Source organism: Ranitomeya variabilis, chromosome 1, assembly GCF_051348905.1.
Source record: "Ranitomeya variabilis isolate aRanVar5 chromosome 1, aRanVar5.hap1, whole genome shotgun sequence".
NCBI classification, from domain to species: Eukaryota; Metazoa; Chordata; class Amphibia; order Anura; family Dendrobatidae; genus Ranitomeya; species Ranitomeya variabilis.
This window is the reverse complement of record NC_135232.1, coordinates 123994943-124022156: the sequence shown is the minus strand read 5'-3', so window position 1 is coordinate 124022156 and position 27214 is coordinate 123994943. Positions and strand designations below refer to the sequence as shown.

The following is a 27214-nucleotide window of genomic DNA, read 5'->3' as shown; positions in this document are numbered from 1 at the left end:
GGAATTCTAGGGGCTTATTTCAGCCAAACCCTGAATTCACATACCCAAACTCCTCACCGGAGGTGCCGGCATTCTAGGGGCTTATTTCAGCCGAACCCTGATCACATGCAAGCATAACCACGCTGGTGCTGAGCTCATAACATAGGTTAATACTAGCGCATGGCCTTGCGGCCATGCAAACCTTTTATAACTGCAGCAACTTCAGGACCTTCCTAGAGGACCAATGGGCTACTGGCTACAATGGCTGAGCCTGGAAAGGCAGCAGTAATCATCTGCACCGTATCAGACTGAGCCAGAGGCTGGGACCGACGTCTCCGCTGAGCAGGCTCCACTGCGGCTGGAGAAGAATGGGAGACTACAGCAGAGATGGTTCGAGATTCCCCCTGTGCAGAGGCGGGAACTCAACCCCTAACAGACCCCCTAAGAAACTTATCTAGATGTGTGGTGAGCACTTTGAACCCTCGAGTGCTTCACAGAAGTTTAGAGCCGCAATAATAAAAAATCATATTTTTTTCACAAGAGTGATTTTTTTGCCCCCAATTTTTTACTTTCCAAAGGGTACCAGGAGAAATTGGAACCCAAAGGTTGTTGTGAAATTTGTTCTGAGTACGCTGATACCCCATATGCGGGGTAAACCACTGTTTGGGTGCATGGCAGAGCTCGGAAGAGAAGGAGTGCGTTTTGACTTTTCAATGCAAAATTGGCTGGAATTGAGATAGGACTTCATGTCGCGTTTGGAGAGCCCCTGCTATGCCTAAACAGTGGAAACCAAACACAAGTAACACCATTTTGGTAAGTAAACCCTCTAAGGAACATATCTAGATGTGTGTTGAGCAATTTGAACCCCCAAGTGCTTCACAGAAGTTTATAATGTAGAGCCGTTAAAAATAAAAAGTCATATTTTTTTCACAAAAATGAAACTTTTGCCCCAATTTTTTATTTTTCCAAGGGTAACAGGAAAAATTGAGCAGCTAAAGTTGTTGTGTAATTTGTCCTAAGTACGCTCTTACCCCATATGTTGGGGGAACCACCGTTTGGGCACATGATAGTCCTCGGAAGGGAAGGAGCGCCATTTTGGAATGCAGACTTAGATGGATTTGTCTGCGGGTGTCACGTTGCGTTTGCAGAGCCTCTGATGTACCTAAACAATAGAAACACAAGTAACCCCCCACCCCACAAGTAACCCCATTTTGTAAACTAGACCCCCCAAGGAATTTATCTAGATGTGTTGTAAGAAGTTTGAACCCTCAGGTGTTTCACTAAAGTTTATAACGCAGAGCCGTGAAAATAAAAAAATCCTTTTTTTTTCACAAAAATGATTTTTTGCCCCCAGTTCTGTTGTTTCCCAAGCATAACAAGAGAAATTGGACACCAAAAGTTGTTGTCAAATTTGTCCTGAGTACGCTGATACCCCATTTGTGGTAGAAAACTACTGTTTGTGCAAACGTCGGGGCTCGGAAGGGAAGTAGTGGTGTTTTGGAATGCAAACTTTGATGGAATGGTCTGCGGGCGTCATGTTACATTTGCAGAGCTACTGATGTGCCTAAACAGAAGAAACCACCAACAAGTGACCCCATTTTGGAAACTTGACCACGAAGAAACTTATCTAGATGTGTTTTGAGAACTTTGAACCCCCAAGTGTTTCACTATAATGCAGAGCTGTGAAAATAAAAAATCATTTTTTCCCACAAAAATGATTTTTCAGCCCCCAGTTTTGTATTTTTCCAAGGGTAACAGGAGAAATTGGGCCCAGAAATTTGTTGTCCAATTTGTCCTGAGTACGCTGACACCCCATATGTGGTAGTAAACCACTGTTTGGGCGCACAGCAGAGCTTGGAAGGGAAGGAGCACTGTTATACTTTTTCAACGCAGAATTGGCTGGAATTGAGATCGGACGTCATGTCGCGTTTGGAGAGCCACTGATGTGCCTAAACAGTGGAAACCCCCAATTCTAATTCCAACCCTAACACGAACACGCTCCTACCACTAATCCCAACCTTAACCACACCCCTAACCCCAGCACACCCCAAACCCCAACATACCCCTAACCCTAATCCCAACCCTAACCATAACCATAACCACACCCCTAACCATGACACACACCTAACCCTAATCCCAACCGTAAACATAATCCAAGCCCTAATCCCATCTCTAGCCCCAACCCTAACTTTAGCCCCAACCCTAACCCTAACTTTATACCAAACCCTAGCCGTAACTTTAGCCTTAACCCTAATCCTAACTTTTGCCCCAACCATAACTTTAACCCTAACCCTTATGGGAAAATGGAAATAAATACATTTTTTATTTTATTATTTTTCCCTAAAAAAGGGGTGATAAAGGGGGTTTGATTTACTATTTATAGTGGGTTTTTATAGCAGGTTTTTGTTTGGCAGCTGTCACACACTAAAAGACGCTATTTATTGCAAAAAATAGTTTTTGCATCACCACATTTTGAGAGCTATAATTTGTCCAAACTTTAGCCAACAGAGTCATGTGAGGTCCTGTTTTTGCGGAAAAAGTTGCCATTTTTATTGGTACCATTTTCTGCCACATGACATTTTTTAATTGCTTTTATGATTTTTGTGAGGCAGAATGAACAAAAACCAGCAATTCATGAACTTCTTTTGGGTGTGGTGTTTATACCATTCCGCATATGGTAAAATTGATAAAGCAGTTTTATTCTTCGGGTTAGTACAATTACAGCGATACCTCATTTATATAATTCTTTTATATTTTGGCGTTTTTATACAATAAAAACTATTTTATATAAAAAAATAATTTTTTAATTCCTTTATTCTGAGGGCTATAATTTTTTTATTTTTTTTGCTGATGACACTGTATTGTGGCTTGTTTTTTGTGGGACAAGATGACGTTTTCAGTGGTACCATGTTTATTTATATCTGTCTTTTTGATTGCGTGTTATTCTACTTTTTGTTTGATAAAGCACTATTTTTTTGCCTCGTTTTTTATCTATTTTTTCTGTGTTAGCTGAAGGGGTTAACTAGTGGGACAGTTTTATAGGTCGGGTCCTTATGGACGCGGTAAAACTAAATATGTGTAATTTTATTGTTTTCTATTTACATATAGAAATTTATTTTTGGGAAAAATATTTATTCATTTTTCTTTATTTAGTCATTTTTAAAATATATTTTTACACGTTATTTTTTTTTTACTTTTTTACATTGTCCCAGGGTGGGACATCACTGTATAAAGTCAGATCGCTGATCTGAAACTTTGCAGAGTACTGTGTCAGATCAGCGATCTGACATGCAGTGTAGGAGGCTTCTCAGGTCCTGCTCTCAGCAGGCACTGACAAGCCACCTCCCTGCAGGACCCAGAAGGACTCCATAGCCATCTTGGATCTGGTGGCCGGCAGGGAGGAGACCCTCGGAACAACGCAATCCCATAACGTCGCTCTGAGGGTCTTAGGGAAGCACGCAGGGAGCCCCCTCCCTGCGCGATGCTTCCCTACGCCATCGGAACACTGCGATCTTGTTTGATTGCAGTGTTTTGGGGGTTAAAGTGTGGTTCGTGACCACTCCTGGCACATAGTGCCAGGTGTCAGCTGTGAGAATCAGCTGACACCCGGCCACGATCCCCCCGTGAGCGCAGTTGATTGCGTATGATGTACTATTCTGTCCATGGTCATACGGTCCAAGGTCATCTCGACAGGATAGTACTTCAGATGTCAGTAAGGGATTAAGGGGGGACATTTTCTGAATCTGTCTAAAGTATCTGGATAAGCAAAGTTGTCAAAGAAAAATATAAAAAGAAAAAAGAAAGACAATCTGGGAGAAGATTGTATGTTCTCCCCGTGTTTATGTGGATTTTCCAGTTCCCCTCTCACTTCAAAGATATAATGATAGGGAATTTAGATTGTGAATTTCATTGGGGACAGTGATGATTATGTCTGTAAAGTGCTGTGGAATTAATGGGAGCATATAAGCGAGTAAAAATAAATAAACTAAAAAAGCAAACAATACTGATGAATAAGGGCCATTATGTGTACAGCCAGGAGTCAGTGACAGTATTATGCAATGTTATCAGAATAAGGAGAAGCAGGATATAGTTTGCAACTGAAAGCTCACCGAACAGGAAGTCTGCTGTTTATTTGGCTTATCCCAGGAAACGACACAGGACTGCTGTGAATTATGAAAATATATACAGTTGTGTCACAAAAGGTAATTTTATCATTCCTCATAATAATATTGTTCAGAGCTGGGTATGCAAATGAATGACTAAACATAACAGGTGACTACACTTTAAGAATCAAACATCTATAATCTGAAGAACCAAGTTGGAATACGTTGGTGTTTATAGTTTGTGATTGCATTAAAGGTGATATAGAATTTCAGATCAGAATACAATGATGGAGCATAAAGCAAAAGTGTAATTATTAGTGATGAGCGAATATACTTGTTACTCGAGATTTCTCGAGCATGCTCGGGGGTCCTCCGAGTATTTTTTACATCTGTTAGCCAGCATAAGTACATGTGGGGGTGGCCTGGTTGCTAGGGAATCCCCATATGTAATCAAGCTGGCTAAGAGATGTAAATCATTCAGCTGCGGCAAAAAAAACTAAATCTCCGAGCACTAAAAAATACTGGGAGGACCCCCAAGCATGCTGGGGAAATCTTGAGTAACGAGTTTATTCGCTAATCACTCGTAATTATATCAACATATCTGATAACTTTTACCTGCATCTTTTCCATCTTATTACACAATCACTTGTTTAAAAAAAAGTTTATCTAATATCTGAGTATTTTAGCCAATGAAACTGAAGACAGCAATTTGCTGTAAAGAGAAAAAATAATTCCTCCATCCACAAACCTTTGCTCGTATGTAATCATTATGTGGCTCCAATGTTAATTGTGTATATTATTATTTATTATTATAGCGCCATTTATTGCATGTCGCTTTACATGTGAACAGCTACTTCCTTTCTTTATGTGAATGTTCAGCACTAAAGGCATTAGATGATGCGCTCTCACAATGGACAATTGTGTATCAATGTTCATAGGATTGCTATGATAGAAAACAGGGGTCATATTTTGACAAAACACTACTCTTTTTAATTTTTTAACCAACTTTTAGCTTAACCCATAAACATTATTTGACATCCCCTGTGATAGGCGACCAAAGAGACATCAGTTTACTCTTGATTGTGTTGTAAAATTATCCCTGATTTTAATACTTTATTGTCTTGACAAATCAAAGCAATTTTGCCATAAATCTGGCGTGAATTGCTTTGAAAAGTGCAAAACGTTTTGGACAACTCAGACTTGTGAAAAAATGTTGCAAATTTTGGTGTTTTCACAGCAGCCATTTTGGTGGAGCTGGGGCACTATGGGGGTGTGGTGAGAGCATGACGCCAGATTTTATGCCAGAAATCCTATTTCACTCAGGGACTGGACTATGATTCCTGGCATGGAGGCGCATGCCACTCGCCAGATGAGTGCCTCTCAATCAATCAGGAGTGTCTGACTCCAACAGGCCCCCATCATGACTGGGGAGAAAATCACTTGGCTTGATGGACAGACCTTATATATTTTTTTGCCGGCTATTATGGATGTAGAAATTTCACTTTGACCATGTTATGAAGCTTTCCAACAAACTAGATAACTATGGACAAATCATTTCAATGTTATTGTGTAGGAACTGACACAGATAGCATTTAAGGGAACCGGTCATGTGCAAAATAAAATGCTATTAACCAACAAATATAGTGTTAATCTGCAGGTTAATAGCATTTTGAAGCCCTGTGGCCACTGCACTGAATATCAGGAGGAAATTAACTTTTTTCTTCCTGGCAGCTGCAGCCTTTCAGTCATAGAGGCATGGCTGGCACTGCGTTAGGCCCCACTCAGTGCTTAGTGAGCCATGGCTGTAACCACAATCCGGCACTGACAGCTCTACAGTGTACCAGTGCTACGCCAGCTGTCAGTCACTGCCAGGGTGAGGTATCAGCCACTTACCATTATGTCCCGAGGTGGCTGAAGCTCAGCATCAATGACTAAGAGCCCAAGGCTGCTGAGAGGTTTAAAATTAATTTCCTCCAAGTAGCCAGGCTTTTATTTGTGGCCACACAGCTTCAGAATGTAATTAGCCTGCAGATTAACCCCATATCTGCTGGTTCATGGCATTTTTTTCACATGACAGATTTCCTTAAAATATCAACGTGCCCAATCGTTTTTTTTTTTACATTGCTTAAAGGGTTTGTATAAGGTAAGCTTGCTTTCCCCATTCCTGTTAAATCTAAGTACACAAAACTAAGTACATACTGTATGTCTATAGGAGGTTGGATTTGGGGCAAACTCTCAACATCTGATTATGACCAACTGCGTGGTCAATCAGACATTGGAAGACCACTGGGACAGTATTTCCCCTAGAACGTCCTAGCTGCTATTTCCATGAAGATATCTTGGAGTAGATAACATATTACTTTGATACAGATGATGGATGGGTGATACATAAAGCCCCCAGGTTCTCCTCTATTTGTCACTCTTATTTATTTCCTTACTGCTGTCATCTTACATTGTAGGACATAGACTCATGCAAATGCAAAGCTCATTGTTGATATTGCAGAACAGTATGGTGTTGAATGAGGTTGTCTAAACCCAGATGATTGTAGCAGACAGGGTAATTTCAAAGGACCTAATTAAATTCAGAAATTAGACATTTGTGCACAAAGAAATATTACTAACGACTTTGGGGATGACACACCGCTTGCATCTCCACACAAGCACTATATCTTTCTTTCTGCGGCAGTGCATACCAGACAGCTCATCAAATTGATAGATCATGTGACAGCAAATGAATGCCATAAACTTCCCCATTACTTGGAGTGATAGAGATTCCCATTCGCGTAGCTCTAGCTGGAAAAAATCTCAATAATGTATGTTCTCACTAGCAGCCAAGTAACATTAAGCTGCTTAGCCAAACTTCTATGCCGGATCTCCAAATGTTTTTTTTTATGCCAGTTTGTTAGCCAAGAAAGTACACTAGAGTCACGAAATATTGCCTCATACTTATAAATGGAGTGCAAGATAAAATTTCAAAAGAAATCTCAGCTATGTTCACATTAAAATCCTTCATGGTTGATTTAATTTCTCAGGAGACCATTTACCAACCAAGTTCTTCATTGATCACTTGAAGGACGGCGCAGTGTATAATGTATACATTTGTACTGGTGTGTAATAGCCGGTAATAGCCTTTCACTGCAACAAAGATATGTTTTGATTTCTTTAAGTATTGATCCACCAAGTGAGTTTTTCTATGTAAACAGAAAAAAACAAGGGAAGCATTTATGAGTTTTCCTGAAGGCTATAGCTGCGTATAGTGTGGTAGCTTGCTAAATAAAGCTGGTACATCATTCCTTTTATTCATGAAAGAAAATTGGTTTTAGTTTATACAGTAATTTGCTTTAAAAATGCCAACTGTGAAAAGAGCTTGGTCCAATTTAACCCATCTGTCTAAGACTAGACGAGCACAGTAATAATGGCATTTGTACAAAATAGCACTGATTACACAAAGTCTGTAGAGAATATGCAATATTCTGCAACATATTTAATATATTTTACCAATTTCAGACAATTCCTCCTATGAATACTAATTCGTAAAGAACTCCTAAAGAATAAAAGTTGCACTTTAAATGTCACGCTCATTACGCAAGGCTTCTTGTGCTATATTAAACAAGTGCATTAATTTAGCAATTAACTGCATTTGGAATATGGCAGTAATTTGTAACTATCAATCAAATTACTAAAGTTTGTATGATGTCGTCTATCAAAGTTTCCAGACTTGTCTTATTTCAATAGGGTAACATGATCAATGTTTACTCGAGTGATGAATCATGAACAGAGACGTTCATCAAGAGAATGTCTAATCCCTCATGAACTTTCATTTGGTACGGAGGACATTTGTATGCAATTTGCATGTGGAGGCCAATCATAATACAATGTAAATAAGTATCCAATTGTGTTCCTTATAGGTGAAGGTAACACCTGATACATCTGTCTATTTACAGTACATATAAAAACTCTACAAACTCTGTTAAAATGCCAGGTATTTGTCATGTAATACAGGTCATACCATAAAGAATTATTTAAAAGCTTTGAAGCAAAGAAGTGGCTAAAATTTGGCACAAAACATGAGATTATCTAGAACTGATAAAGACAAAACACACGGCACTCAAGGATCCTGTGTGGTGCCCAAGTCAGGTTTCCAGCCCGTCAATCAAATAGTAAAAAGTCACTTGGCACTCAAATGGTTTCTTTAAATGGGATGTTCACTTTTTTCATCTGAAATAAACCATTTGAGTGCCAAGTGACTTATTACTATTATCTAGAACTGGATATCCCTCAAAAATTGATAAAAAGGCAAGAACAAAATTGGTCCATTAGGCTGTATCAAGGCCTACAGCAACATTAAAGGAGCTGCAGGAATTTCTGGCAATTACTGGTTGTGTACTGTATGTGACAACAATTTTCTGTATTCTTCATATGTTTGGCCTGTGGGAGTGTGTGGCAAGGTGGTAGCCTTTTCTTACAAAGAAAAACATACAAGCCTAGCTATGTTTTGCCACAATCTATATCAAGTCTGCCAGAAGCATGAACGAAAATGTTCTATGGTCTGAAAAGAGCAAATTTTAACTTTTTGGCCATAGTTCTAAAAGGTATGTTTGGTACAAGGCAGCACTGTGCATCACCAAAAGAACACCATAGCCACAGTGAAGTATCGTGTAAACTCACTGGCAGAGGTTATGTCGCTTATCCATGTTATGTAAATAAAAGCATATAACCTGACGTTAAATTCATCCATTGGTTGTATAAATTATTCTTTTGAAAGCTGAAACCCTCCGAAATGTGGTTTAGGTTAAGAAAATAAATTGGCATCAATGCAGAAATATTGATCAGTTAATGGACACAGAATGGTCAGATTTTGGCAAGACAACATGCCAAAAATTCAACCTGTGACCAAAGCCTGAATTATCAAGAGGCTGAAGACCAGTTCCACTGCAGAGGTGACTGGCACCTTTAATGTGAATCTGTGTCAAGTACAAAGAATTAAAAAAAGATTTGAAGAGACTGGAGATGTGTTTGACAAGCCCAGGTCTGGCAGACCCCGCAAGACAATTGCTCAGGAGGAACGTTTGTTGATTAGAAAATCAAAAGCAAGCCCCTCTTCCACTGCAGCAGTGCTCCAACAGGCCTGGTCACCTCAAGTCCCTGTGTCAACTAGAAGAGTTTGTAGGATTCTGTCTCAAAATGACCTCCATGGTCGAATCAGTGCCCAGAAGCCAGCACTAAACAAAAGGCAAATAAAAAATGTGCAAAGTCCCACAACCTGCTAAACAGATGGATGCTGGAAAAGTGGCAGAAGGTGGATTTCTCTGATGAATCTTCAGTAGAATTACACCACTGCTGCCGCAAATACTGCAGGAGACCTACTGGAGCCTGCATGGATCCAAAATACACCCAGAAAACTGTTATATTTGTTGGTGGAAAGTTCATGGTCTGGGGTTACATTCAGTATGCAAAACATTTGCAAGGTGGAAGACAATATCAATAGTCTAAAATATCAAGAAGTATTAGCTACCTCTGATATTCTAAATCATAAAAGGGGTCAAATTCTGCATCAGGATGATGCTCCATCTCATACATCCATCTCTACAACAAAGTTCCTTCAGGTAAAAAAAGATCAAGGTGCTCAAGGACTGGCCAGCCCAGTCACCAGATATGAACATCATTGAGCATGTTTGGGGCAGGATGAAAGAGGAAGCTGGGAAGACAAAACCAAAGAATCTAGATAAACTCTGGGAGGCATGTAAGACTGCACTCTTTGCTATTCCTGATGACTTCATTAATAAATTAAATGAATCATTGTTGAACCACATGGATGAAGTCCTTCAAGCTCAAGGAAGTCACACAAAATATTAAATATGACTCTAATAGCACCACAACTTCATTCACCAATATTATGCAACATATATTTGTATTTAAAGTTAATTATTTGTTTGAATATCACATTACTTTCTGTGGGCACCAAAACTTTTGTCTTGCCAAAATCTGACCATTCTGTGTCCATTAACTGATCAATATTTCTGCATTGATGCCAATTTATTTTCTTAACCTAAGCCACATTTTGGGGGGTTTCAGCTTTCAAAAGAATAATTTAAACAACCAATGGATAAATGTAACGTCAAGTTATAAGCTTTTATTTACATAACATGGATAAGTGACATAACTTCTGTCAGGGAGTGTTGGCAGCATTGTTTTTAGGCTTTTTTTAATAGCTGGAAGTGGGGCTTTTAGTCAAGAATCTTTTTGAAAATTTGCAACAAAACTTTTAGACCTCTAATTATTAGGCACCAATCCTCAACTTTGCAGTCCATATACCTTCACAACCCTCGCTTGCAGACCAATATGCCATCACATACAGTACAGACCAAAAGTTTGGACACACCTTCTCATTTAAAGATTTTTCTGTATTTTCATGACTATGAAAATTGTACATTCTTGAAGCTCATCAAGAGAATGCCAAGAGTGTGCAAAGCAGTCATCAAAGCAAAAGGTGGCTACTTTGAAGAACCTAGAATATAAGACATATTTTCAGTTGTTTCACACTTTTTTGTTAAATATATAATTCCACATGTGTTAATTCATAGTTTTGATGCCTTCAGTGTGCATGTACAATTTTCATAGTCATGAAAATGCAGAAAAATCTTTAAATGAGAAGGCGTGTCCAAACTTTTGGTCTGTACTGTATATTGGTGGCGCTCACATTAGAGTTCCAAGCAATGCATTCAAGAAAATTAAAGAAAAGTATCACTCCCCATGTATGCTATTCAAAAGTGCTTCATTTCCTTTACTTTGGGCAGAGAGTGTGCAGTGGAAGAAAGGAGAACGAAGGTCATTTTGCATAGCTGTGCTTCAATGGGTTCAACCTTTCAGCACAACAATGACCCCAAGTATAGCTCCAAATGAATAAGATAATAGCTTTGCCAGAAGAATACCAAAAGTTTAGCATGGCCTACTTAGAGTCCATTTCTGAATCTAATTGAAAATCTGTGCGCTGTCCTGAGAGGGCGCTGTGAACAGGAGATTCCCTCGCAATCTGACAGATTTGGAGTGCAACTGCAAGGAATAGTGAGCGAAGATTGCCAATTCTAGGTGTGCCAGACTTCTCCCCAAAATAACTGAATGGTTTGATAATTTCAAAGGGCACTTCAACAAAGTATCATTTTAATGGTGTGCATATTTTTGCAACTGCATAATTTTAGTTCTTTCTGAATTATTTATTTTTTATTAGTTTATTTATCAATTAAATTATGCAGATTGTAGGTAAAATTCAGGGTGGAAAAAGTTCTGAAATTATTCTTCTTGGTGTGATTTATTTACATGACAAAAACCTAAAATTGTAACTGGTGTGTAGACTTTTTACATCTAGTGTGTAAGTACGGTATATGTATATTTGCATGTAACTCTAAATCTTTACATTTGGTATGTCAGTAATATCAAACTGTATTTTGGCTTTTAGGTAGATCTCCTTCGTCCTACAAAGGTCACTGGAATTATTACGCAAGGAGCTAAAGACTTCGGCCATGTGCAGTTTGTAGGTTCTTACAAGCTTGCTTTCAGTAATAATGGAGAACACTGGACTGTGTATCAAGATGAAAAACAAAGAAAAGACAAGGTAATGTAAGGATACAGATAGACCCGTGATTTGTTGGCTTGTAAATTAATTTTACATGTACAATGTGTCATGAGTTTCGGCTGTAAATCTGTCAGCTACCAGTCTAGTGAGTGAACTTGACCAAAAAAAGAACAGATGGCGTAAAAAAGTAAAGTAAAAGAAAATCTTTTTAAAGAAGAAGAGCTAGCAGGAAACTTATCACAAGGATATGAATATTGTTGAGATGCAAAATTTTAGAATTTATTATACACTGTGAAATAATGTTGCTGCAGTCAGTGGCACCAGTCCATGGTATACAGTATGTGATGTCAACGATACCTTTATAAAAATCAGTAAAAATCACAATAAATAAATGCAAGTAGTCTAAACTAGCTAATTGGTGCAGAAGTCAAAGCAGCATTAAAAATGCACCAAATACATATTGTGGGAACATAGACATAGCCAATGCTCACATTTCCAGTAATCATCCTTTAGAACGAATCCAGCAGCAATATGTTGAGAAAAACGTGCAAATGCATGTAGAAAAGCCGCAGAGACACCATCACGTATTTCTCAATGCAAGCAATGAATAGCCAGGTCTTTCACTGGGAAGGAACAACCACAGGAAGGGCAGCATCCAATAAAGGAAAACCACCTATGCCAAAACATGGTATCCATCCACAGACAGCTGTTTCGGGGTATTTGCCCCTCATCAGTGTGGAGTAGGAAACTGGCTATTAGGAGCAGTGCCTAGTGAAAAGACTATAAACATAAGGATGAATGACCTTGGGGAGATCAAAACATCCAACACCGCGGAGACACCATCACGTGTTTCTCAACGCAGTGATCCAGAACACTGCCCCCATCCCTTATGGGAAATATGCAAATGCATGTAGAAAAGCCGCGGAGACACCATCACTGTTTCTCAATGCAAGCAATGAATAGCCAAGTCTTTCACCGGGAAGGAACAACCACGGGAAGGGCAGCATCCAATAAAGGAAAACCACCTATGCCAAAACATGGTATCCATCCACAGACAGCTTTTTTTTTTTTTTTTTTTTTTTTCCCCTCAGATGGGAAGTTCCACAGTCAGGTAACCAAAACTATAAGGAACTCATCTCCCAAAACAGCGTGCCACACACTTAGTGCCACCGCCATTCCCATCATCATTGGAAAACACACAAAAAATGTTTTAATTAACAACCAAAAACCACTTCAAGATACATTAACAAAATGTTTCCACTTTTTAGTCTTCCAAATTCCCTCTGCATCCACCTCCCCTCTCCTCCTCTGATCACACACAAAGCAAAAATACAATTTTCCCAAAATAATTTTTATACAGTTTTTAACCTCAATATCCTTCCTTTTAAACACATACACATTCCTCACATCCCACAAAACCTCTTTTATACATGCCATCATCAACCACAATACTCTCTCCTTCTCCCCACACATACCCAATCCAAACATAAAGAGCTCAAAAGACAACAGATTTACCTCACACAGCTCCTTACACAAACGACCCAGACCTGCAATCACACTTCTAGCATACTGACAATTCCAAAACAAATGCACCACACTCTCACTCCCACCACATCCACTCCTCGGACACCTCTCACTCCTCACTAAACCCCGATTTTTCAGAAACTCCCTCACTGGCAACACCCCATGCAATGACTGCCATACAATCTCACTCTGCCTATTTGTCATACCATTCACACGTACCTTCTTCCATACTTTCTGCACATCATCCCCTCTCACCATTTTAAAATCTGGCAAGAACAGCCTATGGGCTCGTCCTACAATAATGTCACATTCCATCTCTCTACACTCAATCATCTTATATACAGCTTTCTTCTTTTCTAACAATCTCACATCCACATCACAAAGTTCATACTTCACTAAAAATTTGTAAACCCACACATACCACACAGGAACCTCAAAAGCCACTGGGCTCCTAAGATCTCTTTCACGCCATTTCAAACGAAACAAGAAATTTCCAAACAAAAACCTGCACATACATGCATACTTCCCATCCATCCTAATCACACCTAGTACAAACACCATAATATTCACGCCGAAAAAAACATTCAAATTTGGGAAACCCAGTCCCCCCTTATCCAAACTCTTCATAACAATCTCTCTCCTTGCACGCTCCATACATGAACCCCAAAAAAAGACAAACAAAACCCTATTTAATCTTCTAATACACATGTGGCTTGGTGGAAACACCATCGCAACATACAAAAAAATAGGTAACACAACACTCTTAATAACTAAAATTTTACCAAAAAACGTAAGATCCCTCAAACTCCAAAAATTTAACTTACGCTCCACTCTCTCTCTCACATCCACCCAGCTTTCCTCTCCATCCAATTTCTCTGAAAATTTCACACCCAAAACCTTTATCGATCCACTCACCACATTCACTCCAACATCATCGCTCAGACTCCTTCCCCCAAAATTCTTACACTCACTCTTCTCCCAATTCACTTTAAAAGCAGATGCTCCACAAAAAATAGAAACCAACAACTTCACACGCCGTACCGAACACTCTGAATCACACAGCACACACACATCATCCATATAGCCACTCATCTTCCATTCTCTCCCCCCACCCCCGGGTACTTGCACACCCCGAATCACCTTATCTTTTCTTAACAAACATAACAAAGGCTCAATTGCGCAAATAAAAACGATAGGGGACAAAGGACACCCCTGCCGAACACCCGAAAATACATTTACTCTCCTCCCCACATTTCCATTCAACAACACACAACTGTAAATATTCTTATACAAACTTCTCACTCTCTCAACAAACTCAGAAGGAAAACCCATCTTCACCAACACACTAAACAAAAAACCATGCGCCAATCTATCATACGCCTTCTCAAAATCCAAACTCAACACATACACCCCTTTCTTACGATTCATGCAGTCCCACAAACAATCTCTCAACATACACAAACTTCCATGTATTCGTCTTCCAGGTACCGCACAACATTGCTCCTCACCCACCACACTCCCAACCACACCACGCATCCTGTTAGCCAAAAGTTTCGCATAAATCTTATAATCACAATTCAGCAATGTGATCGGCCTCCAATTTTTTAGATTTTTCAAATCACCTTTTTTTGGCAATAACACAACCACCCCTGCACGCATACCATTTGCCACCTCTGCATTCGCCCACATATACTTACATACATCCACAAAATCCTTCCCAATCACATCCCACATCACACGATAAAATTCCACCGGTAGACCATCCTCCCCCGGTGTTTTATTCAGCGCCATACTGCACACCACCTTCCATACTTCTTCACCCGTCACCTCACCCATCAAACTTTCCCTTTCTATCCTATTCAAACTATTTTCCAAAACACTCAACACCTCACCCTCCAAACCTTCATCCCTCCATTTCACAGCATACAAATCATCATAAAACTTTGCCACTTCCTCACACAAGTCCGCGCCACTAACTTCATTTCCATCCATCCCATTCAAAACACTCATACTCTGTCTCTTCCCAAAAACTTTCTTAAAGAAAAACCGCGAACACTTCTCATTCTTCTCCAAATTCTCTAATTTGGCCCTATACACAATACTCCTCCCTCTTTCTAACAAAAAATCATTCACTTCTTTTTTCACTTTCACTAAATCTTCACTCACATCCATCCCTCCCGCCCTCAACTTATACAACAAACTCAATCTTGCATTTAAAAAAACAAACCTTTCTCTCTTTGCAGCCGCACACTTGTACCCGAGTTTTTTAAAAAAACTCTTGGTTCTCCATTTAACCCAATCCCACCATTCACACACATTTCTGAAATCACTCCTGCACCCACACCACTCTGCATAATGTCTTTCATACTCCTCTCTCACCCCCCCTCCTTCCAGCAAACTCACATTCAACTTCCACACACCTTTCCCAGCCACCTCATTAACATGCAAATCCAATTCACACTTCATACACACATGATCCGAAAAAAACACCCTCTCCTGTGCATAACTAACAGGAATCAGATTTTTTGAAACAAAACAATAGTCCAATCTAGACTCCACCCTCCCACTGTCAGAAAAAAACGTATTTAACAACGGAGTTATCTTGCATGCCCGCTGCATATCTTTTAAACCAAAATCACTCACCATATCCATTAACACTTTCCCTGATGCATCGACATTCACACTTCCCACATCACAGTTCATATCACCCACTATCACAACAGGCACTCTTCCTGGAATAAAAAACTTAATTTTTTCAAATAAAACTCTACGCTCCTGTTTATCCACAGGCGCATATACATTAATAACGCAAAAACGAACATTTCTAAACTCAAAATTTGCCAACACACACCTTCCAACCTCAATCACCATATAGTCACACAAACTCACATCATTTCCCTTCACCAAAAAACCCACACCATCATTTTTATTACAGGCACTCCCTGACCACACAGACGCACCATGAGGCCATTCACTCCCCTTCACACCATCCACAATACCACACTCCTGCAAACAAAAAATTCCTGCATTTTGAGTTGCAAAAAAATCCAAGATGGCCGCCCGCCGCAACCTGTTTTTAAAAACCCTCACATTTTGTGATATAATAACAAAACCCATAACATACACAGAAACAAAAATACTAAGAAAATCAACCTACAAACATAACATTACGCAACTTACATAAAAAAAAAAAAAAAAAAAAAAAAAAAAATTTAAAGGCAAATGCTACTATATACAAAAACACTTAGCTACTGAAATAATAGCACATAGCTAACCAGCACCGCTACTGTCCTCCTCCACCATCTGCGCCGTGCAGCTTTCAGAGCCGCTAACCTCCATACACTCCTCCAGACGCGTCTTCTTCTGCCCAGCCTTCCTCCGGGGCACTCCTTCACCATCCTCAAAGTCACTAATTTCCCCACCACCCTCCCTGGGACACTTTCGACCTCCAGGCTCCTCTTCTGAGGAAAAAGCACCAATGTTTCCTGGGTCAGACCCATGAATCACAGACTCAGCCATCTCCTCCGCCCCAGAAGTATCAAAATCCATCAAATCACCCAACTCGACTGCTTTGGTAACTGGGGGCTCCTTTTTTTTTTTATTTTTATTAATCATAGCACGCTCTTCCTGCTTTGCAGCTCTCCAGAATTCCTTGTCCTCCTGCTTCTCCCTCTTCCTCTCAGCCTCCTTGTCCTCCTGCCGTTTATCCCGCCTTCTCTCAATCATAGAGGGCGGAATTACCTCAGAGCTTTGCCTTTTGCACAGACGCCTCGCCATCCTCCCGCTTCCTCTCCTCCTCTCGCTTCTTAACCTCCTCCTCTCTCTTTTTTTCCTCCTCCTGCCTCCGCTCCTCCTTACGTTTCTTTTCTTCCTCTTCCCGCCTCTCCTCCTCTCTAGTTGGCCTCCTCGGCACACCATATGGACAATCCTTATACAGGTGCCCTGTATTACCACAACGGTCACATTCACGTGGCATCGGACACTCAGCCGCCACATGGCCTTCTCTTTTGCAGTTACGGCAAACCAAACTTTTATCGCACATATTCTGCAAGTGCCCAAACTGGAAACACTTCCTGCAGTACAGAGGCTGCCCTGCATATGTCAGAAAGCCCCTATGACCCGCCACTGAGAAATTCGCCGGGGGGTGGGTGAAACCTCCCAAACAACTTGGGTCTCTCTTCAGTTTCACACGAAACACAAGTTTACAGTTAAAAATGCCCAAGCAATTTCTCTGTTTGTCTCCACCCTTAACATATTCGCAGTACCGAGCCAGGAACTGCTCCAACAGACTTACTTCAGTATAAGGATTATAAACAGTAACCGTCACAACTTTTTCCATGAGCCCAAACAGAGGCTCCACCCGCACTCCCTCCAGGCATGGGTCACCATCATGACTTCTGAGCCACTCAAAGACTGTTAAACAGCAAGGCTCACTCACAAAGGTAACATCATAAGTACCTTGGTTATGAAATTCGTTCACGCTGAAAATATCAGTCCGATGAGCTCCAGCCTTTCCCTCCAGCAGGTCACGAACCACGTACACCACGTTGTTTTTGGCACCATCTTCCACGACCACACGAATTGTATTCTTAATGAACATCTTCAAACTTCTCTGCCGGTACGAATACCGCAGCAATAAATTAGCAGCACGCTGCTAGGAAACACTCGCACCCTCTGACCGCGACACAAGATCGCAGCCAGAAGGCCGAGAGGCACTCCTACCCACAGACAGCTGATTCGGGGTTTTTGCCCCTCATCAGTGTGGAGTAGGAATCTGGCTATTAGGAGCAGTGCCTGGTGAAAAGACTATAAACATAAGGGTGAATGACCTTGGGGAGATCAAAACATCCAACACCGCGGAGACACCATCATGTGTTTCTCAACGCAGTGATCCAGAACACTGGGAAAGAACAACCTATGTTTTGGCATAGGTGGCTTTCCTTTATTGGTTGTTCCTTCCCTGTGAAAGACCTGGCTATTCATTGCTTGCGTTGAGAAACATGTGATGGTGTCTCCGCGGCTTTTCTACATGCATTTGCATATTTCCCATTAGGGATGGGGGCAGTGTTCTGAATCACTGCGTTGAGAAACACGTGATGGTGTCTCCGCAGTGTTGGATGCTTTGATCTCCCCGAGGTCATTCACCCTTATGTTTATAGAGAAAAACGTGCAGGCACAACTTTTTTGCCTGGTTTAAAAAACTTATTTCAAATGGATCAGTTTTTTTTAACATTGAAGTCTGTGGATAACGGATCCATTGATTAGCCATCCATTTTTCTTTCACCTTTTCTTACTGGATATGTTTCAAATGAAAGAACCTTTATTTAAATCAAAGAATTAAAACAAGCACAATAGGAGTCAAGTGCAGAGCAAATACATTGGGATTCACAAGTACTGTGATTAGTGTTGAGCATTCCGATACCGCAAGTATCGGGTATCGGCCGATATTTGCTGTATCGGAATTCCGATACCGAGATCCGATACTTTTGTGGTATCGGGTATCGGTATCGAAACAACATTAATGTAAAAATGTGTAAAAGAGAGAATTAAAATAAAAAATATTGCTATACTCACCTCTCCGACGCAGCCTGCACCTTACCGAGGGAAGCGGCAGCGTTCTTTGTTTAAAATTTGCGCTTTTCTTTCCTTACGTGAAGTCCCGGCTTTGTGATTGGTTGCGTCGCAGTCACATGGGCGACGCAACCAATCACAGCAAGCCGTGACGTAATTTCAGGTCCTTAAGGATTTTAAAATTACGTCCCGGCTTTGTGATTGGTTGCGTCGCAGTCACATGGGCGACGCAACCAATCACAAGCCGTGACATCACGGGAGGCTGGACACGCGCGCATTTTAAAATGCGCGCTTGTCCAGCCTCCCGTGACGTCCCGGCTTGTGATTGGTTGCATCGCGATCAACCAATCACAAGCCGGGAGGCTGGACACGCGCGCATTTTAAAATGCGCGCGTGTCCAGCCTCCCGGCTTGTGATTGGTTGACCGCGAAGCAACCAATCACAAGCCGGGACGTCACGGGAGGTTGGACAAGCGCGCATTTTATAATGCGCGCGTGTCCAGCCTCCCGGCTTGTGATTGGTTGACCGCGAAGCAACCAATCACAAGCCGGGACGTCACGGGAGGTTGGACAAGCGCGCATTTTAAAATGCGCGCGTGTCCAGCCTCCCGGCTTGTGATTGGTTGACCGCGACGCAACCAATCACAAAGCCGGGACGTAATTTTAAAATCCTGAAGGACCTGAAATTACGTCACGGCTTGCTGTGATTGGTTGCGTCGCCCATGTGACTGCGACGCAACCAATCACAACGCCGGAACGTAATTTTAAAATCCTGAAGGACCTGAAATTACGTCACGGCTTGCTGTGATTGGTTGCGTCCCGGCCACATGGGCGGCACGCGACCAATCACAAGCCGGGACTTCACGTAAAGGAAAGAAAAGCGCGAATTTTAAACAAAGAACGCTGCCGCTTCCCTCGGTAAGGTGCAGGCTGCGTCGGAGAGGTGAGTATAGCAATATTTTTTATTTTAATTCTTTCTTTTACACATTAATATGGTTCCCATGGCCTGAAGGAGAGTTTCCTCTCCTTCAGACCCTGGGAACCATCAGGGATACCGTCCGATACATGAGTCCCATTGACTTGTATTGGTATCGGGTATCGGTATCGGATTGGATCCGATACTTTGCCGGTATCGGCCGATACTTTCCGATACCGATACTTTCAAGTATCGGACGGTATCGCTCAACACTAACTGTGATATCACCTTATCATTTTTCCTCCTGTTATTGCCCCCTTTTTTATTGAACCACAGCTACACAAACAAATTAATGCAATGGTACATGATAATCCAAATTTTCCATTTTCTTTGTTACTTGTCAGCTTTCTGCAGTCTGGATTGGCATTATTTTTTCTTTATGTTTCTATGTCATTTTCTCCATTTCCCATACCTGTTTAGCACACATTAAGAATCCTGCAATGCAGCCCGTCATAGACACTAATGCAAGCTATACAGGAAAGGTCATAAATTGAAAACTTGATCAGGTTACTTGTGTGGCTTCATGAAAAAGCACGACAGAGGGCGGGAGGGGCATTTATGTCACTTAGAGGTGCTTATTTATTTCTATTCATATCCTGTTGCTTATAGTCCAAAAGTATTCTACAGAGTTGTACAAATATTATTGATGCGCAATTCAATGCGTGGCCCCAAGGCAACTTGAGTGACCTGCTAGTTGCCAAAGCCAAACGGTGCTGGGAGGTGAGCATTTCTTTGTTTGATTCTTTTATTTCTAAATCTTTTACCAACTGCAATCTCAGTGAGTTCGTGTGGAGCAAAGGATATAAATTCTGCATTCTGGAAAATGTTAAGTTTTGCAAAATTCAAGTAGAATCCATTTCCACTCAAAAACATTTGTTGAACTCTAATAATTACATAATTATAATGAACACATTATTTGAGTTTGATAATAAAGTTAGTAGACATTCTTGGTAACCTAATATCTCCATCATTAATAAAAAGACCACAGGAGCAATAAGCAGAGGGAGACATGACTTTGGGATGAGTGGACCTTTAACTTCTGCAGCTTTATTTGTAAAGCGGTGTAGACTTTAAGTAAGAGTGATGTTGCTTTAAGAGGAAGGTATGTCTGTGCCTGGTGTGTTACTGTCAGGAGGGTGGGGCTTATATAGAGGAGGTAACTCTCAACCTATCTGTCCCTCTTTCATCAGATGAACTGCAGGAAACATCTCCGGCCCTGTTATAATCATTGACCTAAAATCTTTTATTTAACCATTACTTGTATAATAATGATCAATACTTTATTGTATTTGTTTAATTAGCCAATGTATATCTTGTAACATGTCCAATTTTATCATGGCTATAAAGAGTTAACATTATCATTAACCACAAAGCCCACGGGAAAGGTCAATCCTTCAGCCATGGTTCCCTAGTGGTTTCCTCCACAGGGGTATTTTCCTCTCCTGAGCCCTGTAGAATGACTCTTTGTCAGAGGTTTGCCAGGTTTAGTCCCCTTAATTCTTTTGCAGAGACTTCTACTTTATAAGTTTACTAAAGTGATTTATTAAAAAAATGGCTACAAATGTCACATGTGACTCGGAATTTATAACCCGTCACAGCTTTGCTGTTTAAGAGTCAGGTGGAAGTTGCATACCTGTTAAGGTGGACTCATTTTTAGAGAATGTAAAATCTCATGGTGGTGAACAGGCTCAGCTTTGGTGGCCAGCCTCAACGACATTGTAATGGTAACTTCAATCAGGGACAGGCATGGTGATTAAGAAAAGGAGTGAGTATAATAGGCTCATTGGTGCCCTGAAAGTTTATCTGCTCTGCTTGAATGGCAAGGCAGGCCCATTTATGGTTGTCTATCCTGGTGCTGTATGTCAGACAGCTGGACTTGTCTCTATTCCATTCACCATGAAATCATTATTCTGGAGCTTATTTTACATAAATCTACATTGTGTTATTATTAATCTATTATGTTACCATTTCCAAAGTGCGATGTCCCTAAGAATTCTGATACTGTAAGCACTGTTTGTACTGTGCCAAGCAGAGTGTCCAACAACGCCCCCCAGCCCCACCTAAAAACACTCAACTGTCAATTTGTTAATACATTTCTAAGAGGATTAGCACAATACTGAGTGATAAATAAAAAATTTCAGAAGAAAATTAATGTAAAATGCGACATTTATTTGAAAATACAAGTAATTACTGAAATAGTCATGTTAGAAGAGCATTTAGTAGTAAGTCCAAACCTCTAGGACTGTGACTGATCTTGAAAATGGAGAGACCAAAATGCAGCCTCAGTGTTGTGTCCTCATCACAATGTTTGGAAATGGAAAAAAAATCCACTAGGGGAGAAATAGTACAAAAACGCAATTCTGAAATAGTTTTTTGGGAATTGTTTTTACAGTGTATATTTTATGGTACAAATGACCTTGCACTATTATTCTGCTCATCAGTAGGATTATACCAAACATGTCCGGTTGTTTTATTATTTTAGTGGTGAAAAACAAAATCAAAAGTTTGTAAAAAAAAATAAATAGAGGTTTTATCTCCATTTTCCAAGACCCGTAACATTTTAATTTTTCAGTCAATGAAGCTGTGTGATGGTTTTTTGCAGGGTGAGATGACGTTTTTATTGATACCATTCTGAGATAGATTTGACATTCTGATCACTTGTTACTGCATTTCTTGTAGTAATTACAAAGGCCAAAACATGTAATATTGGCGTTCTTGAATTTTTTTCGCTTAGAGTGTTTATTACCGTATATACTCGAGTATAGGCCGAGAGTTTCAGTTCCAAATTTTTGGGCTGAAAGTGCCCCTCTCGGCTTATACTCTAGTCACTGTCGGTGGCAGGGTCGGCGGGTGAGGGGGAGAGAGGACTGTCGCATACTCACCTAGTCCCTGCGCTCCTGGCACTCCCCTGCCCGTCCCACGGTCTTCGGTGCCGCAGCTCTTCCCCTGTTCAGCGGTCACGTGGGACCGCTCATTAAAGTTATGAATATGGACTCCACTCCCATAGGGGTGGAGCTGCATATTCATTCCTTGTAATGAGAGGTAACGGTGACCGCTGACAGAGCAAGAGGCTGCGGCACCCGGAGACCAGCTGTCCGGGATAAGGAGCCAGGGACGCCGAGAGCAGGTGAGTATTACATAGTTACCTGTCCACGTTCCACACGCCGGGTGCCGCTCCGTCTTGCCGTCCTCTTGCTCTGACTGTTCAGGTCAGAGGGCGCGATGACATACTAGTGTGCGCGCCGCCCTCTGCCTGAACAGTCAGTGCGGAGAGACGCTGAGACGGGACACTGAGGAGCTGCGGGCAGCAAGAGAGGTGAGTATGTCATTTTTTTTTTATTGCAGCAGCAGCATTATATATTGCACAGATTTATATGGAGCATCTATGGGGCAATAATGAACGGTGCAGAGCATTATATATGGCACAACTTTATGTGGAGCATCTATGGGGCCATAATGAACGGTGCAGAGCATTCTATATGGCACAGCTTTATGTGGAGCATCTATGGGGCCATAATGAATGGCGCAGAGCATTATATATGGCACAGCTTTATGTGGAGCATCTATGGGGCCATAATGAATGGTGCAGAGTAGGGTTGAGCGACCTTTACTTTTATAAGATCGGGTCGGGTTTCACGAAACCCGACTTTTTCAAAAGTCGGGTCGAGTGAAATCGGCCGATCCTATAAAAAAGTCGGGGTCGGCCGAAACTCGAAACCCAATGCAGTGCATTGGGTTTCCAATGGTTCCCAGGGTCTGAAGGAGCGGAAACTCTCCTTCAGGCCCTGGGATCCATATTTAAGTGTAAAATAAAGAATTAAAATAAAAAATATCGCTATACTTACCCTCTGACGGGCCCTGGTACTAACCGGGAACCTTCCTTCCTTAGAATCAGCCTTCCAGGACCTTGCGGTGACGTCGCGGTGACGTCGCGGCTTGTGATTGGTCACGCGGCCGCCCATGTGACCGCTGCGCGACCAATCACAAGCCGCGACATCACCGTGACGTCACCGAAGGTCCTGGAAGGGCTGATTCTTAGGAAGGAAGGCTGCCGGAAAGAAGCAGGGCATGTCCGAGGGTGAGTATATACCTAATAGGAATATACTCACCCTCGGCTTCGTTCCGGCAGCCTTCCTTCCTAAGAATCAGCCCTTCCAGGACCTACGGTGACGTCACGGTGACGTCGCGGCTTGTGATTGGTCGCGCGAGCGGTCACATGGGCGGCCACGCGACCAATCACTAGCCGCGATGTCACCGCGACGTCACCGAAGGTCCTGGAAGGGCTGATTCTTAGGAAGGAAGGCTGCCGGAAAGAAGCAGGGCGTGTCCGAGGGTGAGTATATACCTAATAGGAATATACTCACCCTCGGCTTCATTCCGGCAGCCTTTCTTCCTAAGAATCAGCCCTTCCAGGACCTACGGTGATGTCACGGTGACATCGCGGCTTGTGATTGGTCGCGCAGCGGTCACATGGGCGGCCGCGCGACCAATCACAAGCCGCGACGTCACCGCAAGGTCCTGGAAGGCTGATTCTAAGGAAGGAAGGTTCCCGGTTAGTACCAGGGCGCATCAGAGCGTAAGTATAGCGATATTTTTTATTTTAATTCTTTATTTTACACTTAAATCTGAATTTCGATACCAATTCCTGATATCTTAAACATATCGGGAATCAGTATCGGAATTCCGATTCCAGATTCAGAAGATCGCCGACTTCATGGCTGACCCCACACAGGGGTCGGGTCGGGTTTCATGAAACCCGACTTTGCCAAAAGTCGGCGACTTCTGAAAATTGCCGACCCGTTTCGCTCAACCCTAGTGCAGAGCATTATATATGGCACAGCTTTATGTGGAGCATCTATGGGGCAATAATGAACGGTGCAGAGCATTATATATGGCACAGCTTTATGTGGAGCATCTATGGGGCAATAATGAATGGTGCAGAGCATTATATATGACACAGCTTTATGTGGAGCATCTATGGGGCCATAATGAACGGTGCAGAGCATTATATATGGCACAGCTTTATGTGGAGCATCTATCGGGCCATAATGAATGGTGCAGAGCATTATATATGGCACAGCTTTATGTGGAGCATCTATGGGGCAATAATGAACGGTGCAGAGCATTATATATGGCACAGCTTTATGTGGAGCATCTATCGGGCCATAATGAATGGTGCAGAGCATTATATATGGCACAGCATTATGTGGAGCATCTATCGTGCCATAATGAACGGTGCAGAGCATTATATATGGCACAGCTTTATGTGGAGCATCTATGGGACCATAATGAACGGTGCAGAGCATTATATATGGCACAGCTTTATGTGGAGCATCTATGGGGTCATAATGAACGGTGCAGAGCATTATATATGGCACAGCTTTCTATGGAGCATCTATGGGGCCATAATGAACGGTGCAGAGCATTGTATATAAGGCACAGCTTTCTATGGAGCATCTATGGGGCCATAATGAACGGTGCAGAGCATTCTATATGGCACAGCTTTATGTGGAGCATCTATGGGACCATAATGAATGGTGCAGAGCATTATATGTGGCACAGCTTTATGTGGAGCATCTATCGGGCCATAATGAGCGGTGCAGAGCATTATATATGGCACAGCTTTATGTGGAGCATCTATGGGGCCATAATGAAAGGTGCAGAGCATTATATATGGCACAGCTTTATATGGAGCATCTATGGGGCCATAATGAACGGTATGGAGCATCTATTTTTATTTTTGAAATTCACCGGTACCTGCTGCCTTTTCCACCCTAGGCTTATATTCGAGTCAATAAGTTTTCCCAGTTTTTTGTGGCAAAATTAGGGGGGTCGGCTTATACTCGGGTCGGCTTATACTCGAGTATATACGGTAATAGGATTCATTATAACATATTTTAATAAATCAGACTTTTCTGAATATGGCATTACCACATATGTGTATTTGTTTTTTTTTATTAACTTTATTTTAATAGGGAAAAAGGGAGGTGATTTAAACTTTTATATTTTTTTATTTTTTAAAACACTTTTTTTACTTTTTATTTTTCATAATAGTCCCCTTTGGATACTTGAAGCTGAGATCATCTGATCGTTTGCGCTATATGCTGCAATGCCACAGCATCGCTGCATAAAGTGAAAATCACAGTCTCTATTGAATCCCAGCCACAGGCTGGGTGTTAAAGGACCTCCATTATGACAAGCATGGTGTTTGTCATCAGACACCCTGCTGTCATAGCAACCAATCCGCAAACCACAATCATGTCACGGGTGCTCCGATGGGCGAATGGAGTGACGTAGTTCCCTGCCAGGGCATGCTAAAGGCCACTATTAGAATTTGACAATGGCATTTAACAGGTTAATAAACGCAGATGGAGAGACAAATGGAGGCAGGTCTTGACTGTAACACACAGCCATCACCTGCCAAGTATGGAGTGGGCGCACCTCGTGAGCTCACTCCATACACCTGGAGCGCCCCCACGTAAGGGCAATGGGGTACTCGGTACTGGGTCCTTTGGTTTGGGGGATGTCACGGTGGCCCTACCCGGTCCGTGGCCCTTTGAGGGGTGTCCAATAAAAGGAATAGTCTTTAAAGGGATAATGTTCATGACGCCACCTGTGGTCTTCGGTCAGGGTGACCGATGCTGCTTAGGGGTCCGCTGGGGTGATGTTATGGCAGCTTAATGGTATACCTTCCCACAGGTGAAGTGTATCCCCAGGGCTTCCCAGAGTGTAGATGGTGAATGGTGTGAGGTGCAGTGAATAACGAGGACACAAGGTTGCAGTCTCTTTACCTTTACTGAAGGCTTCAGTGTCCACAGTCCAGGGTACAAGACCACAGGGCAGGCAGAGTCCAGCCGGTCTGAAGGCAAATCCAGAGTCCCCTTATCCAGGTGGAATTCAATAGCCTTCCTCTAGCGCCTGAGTGTTGTAGTACCTACCTGCTGAGCTTCTCGGTAAGGTCCTCACAACTATTGGAGATGTTAAGTCTCTTTCTCTCTGTCCCCCTGATGGATAGGACAAACCCGTATGACTGGTGGCCTGAGGCTTTTTACAGGGACCCTACGATGCCCCGGCCCCCACAAGTTGCCACCGTGCCTCCTGGGTATAAGGTCGGGCAGCTAATGTGGAATTAACTGTCCTGCCAGTCTCTGAAGTAAAGCATAGAGATCCTTACTCCCTCAGTGTTCTGGCCACCGGGATTCCTGCGCTTCAGAAGGAGACAGCCTCTCACAGGGCAGAACCCCTTCTGGTTTCCTCTCCTATTGCTATGACTTCGTTTCTCACTCACTGCAATACTCGTCTCTTCTAATGTCTCTTTCTTAGGATTCTGCCGCACGTGGGGCAGGCGCAGCTCCGTGGCCCCTCGTCCTCCTCAGACCAAAGTCTGGATCTGACCAGATCTCGCTCCAGCCAGCTTCTGCCCAGTTCTGACTAACTTCCTATCCAAACCACCAGTTTTACCTAACTGTGAGGAGTGCCCTAATAGATA

The 27214-nt window shown here is 42.0% G+C and overlaps 1 protein-coding gene across 1 annotated transcript in view; it reads left to right on the top strand.

The window, feature by feature from the left end:
- EDIL3 (EGF like and discoidin domains 3) overlaps window positions 1–27214 on the top strand; it is a 956986-nt gene that overhangs the window by 917626 nt on the left and 12146 nt on the right. The window contains exon 9 of the mRNA XM_077288684.1: window positions 11539–11694. Within this exon, the coding sequence (XP_077144799.1) occupies window positions 11539–11694 (156 nt within the window). The remainder of the gene's footprint in view (window positions 1–11538; window positions 11695–27214) is intronic.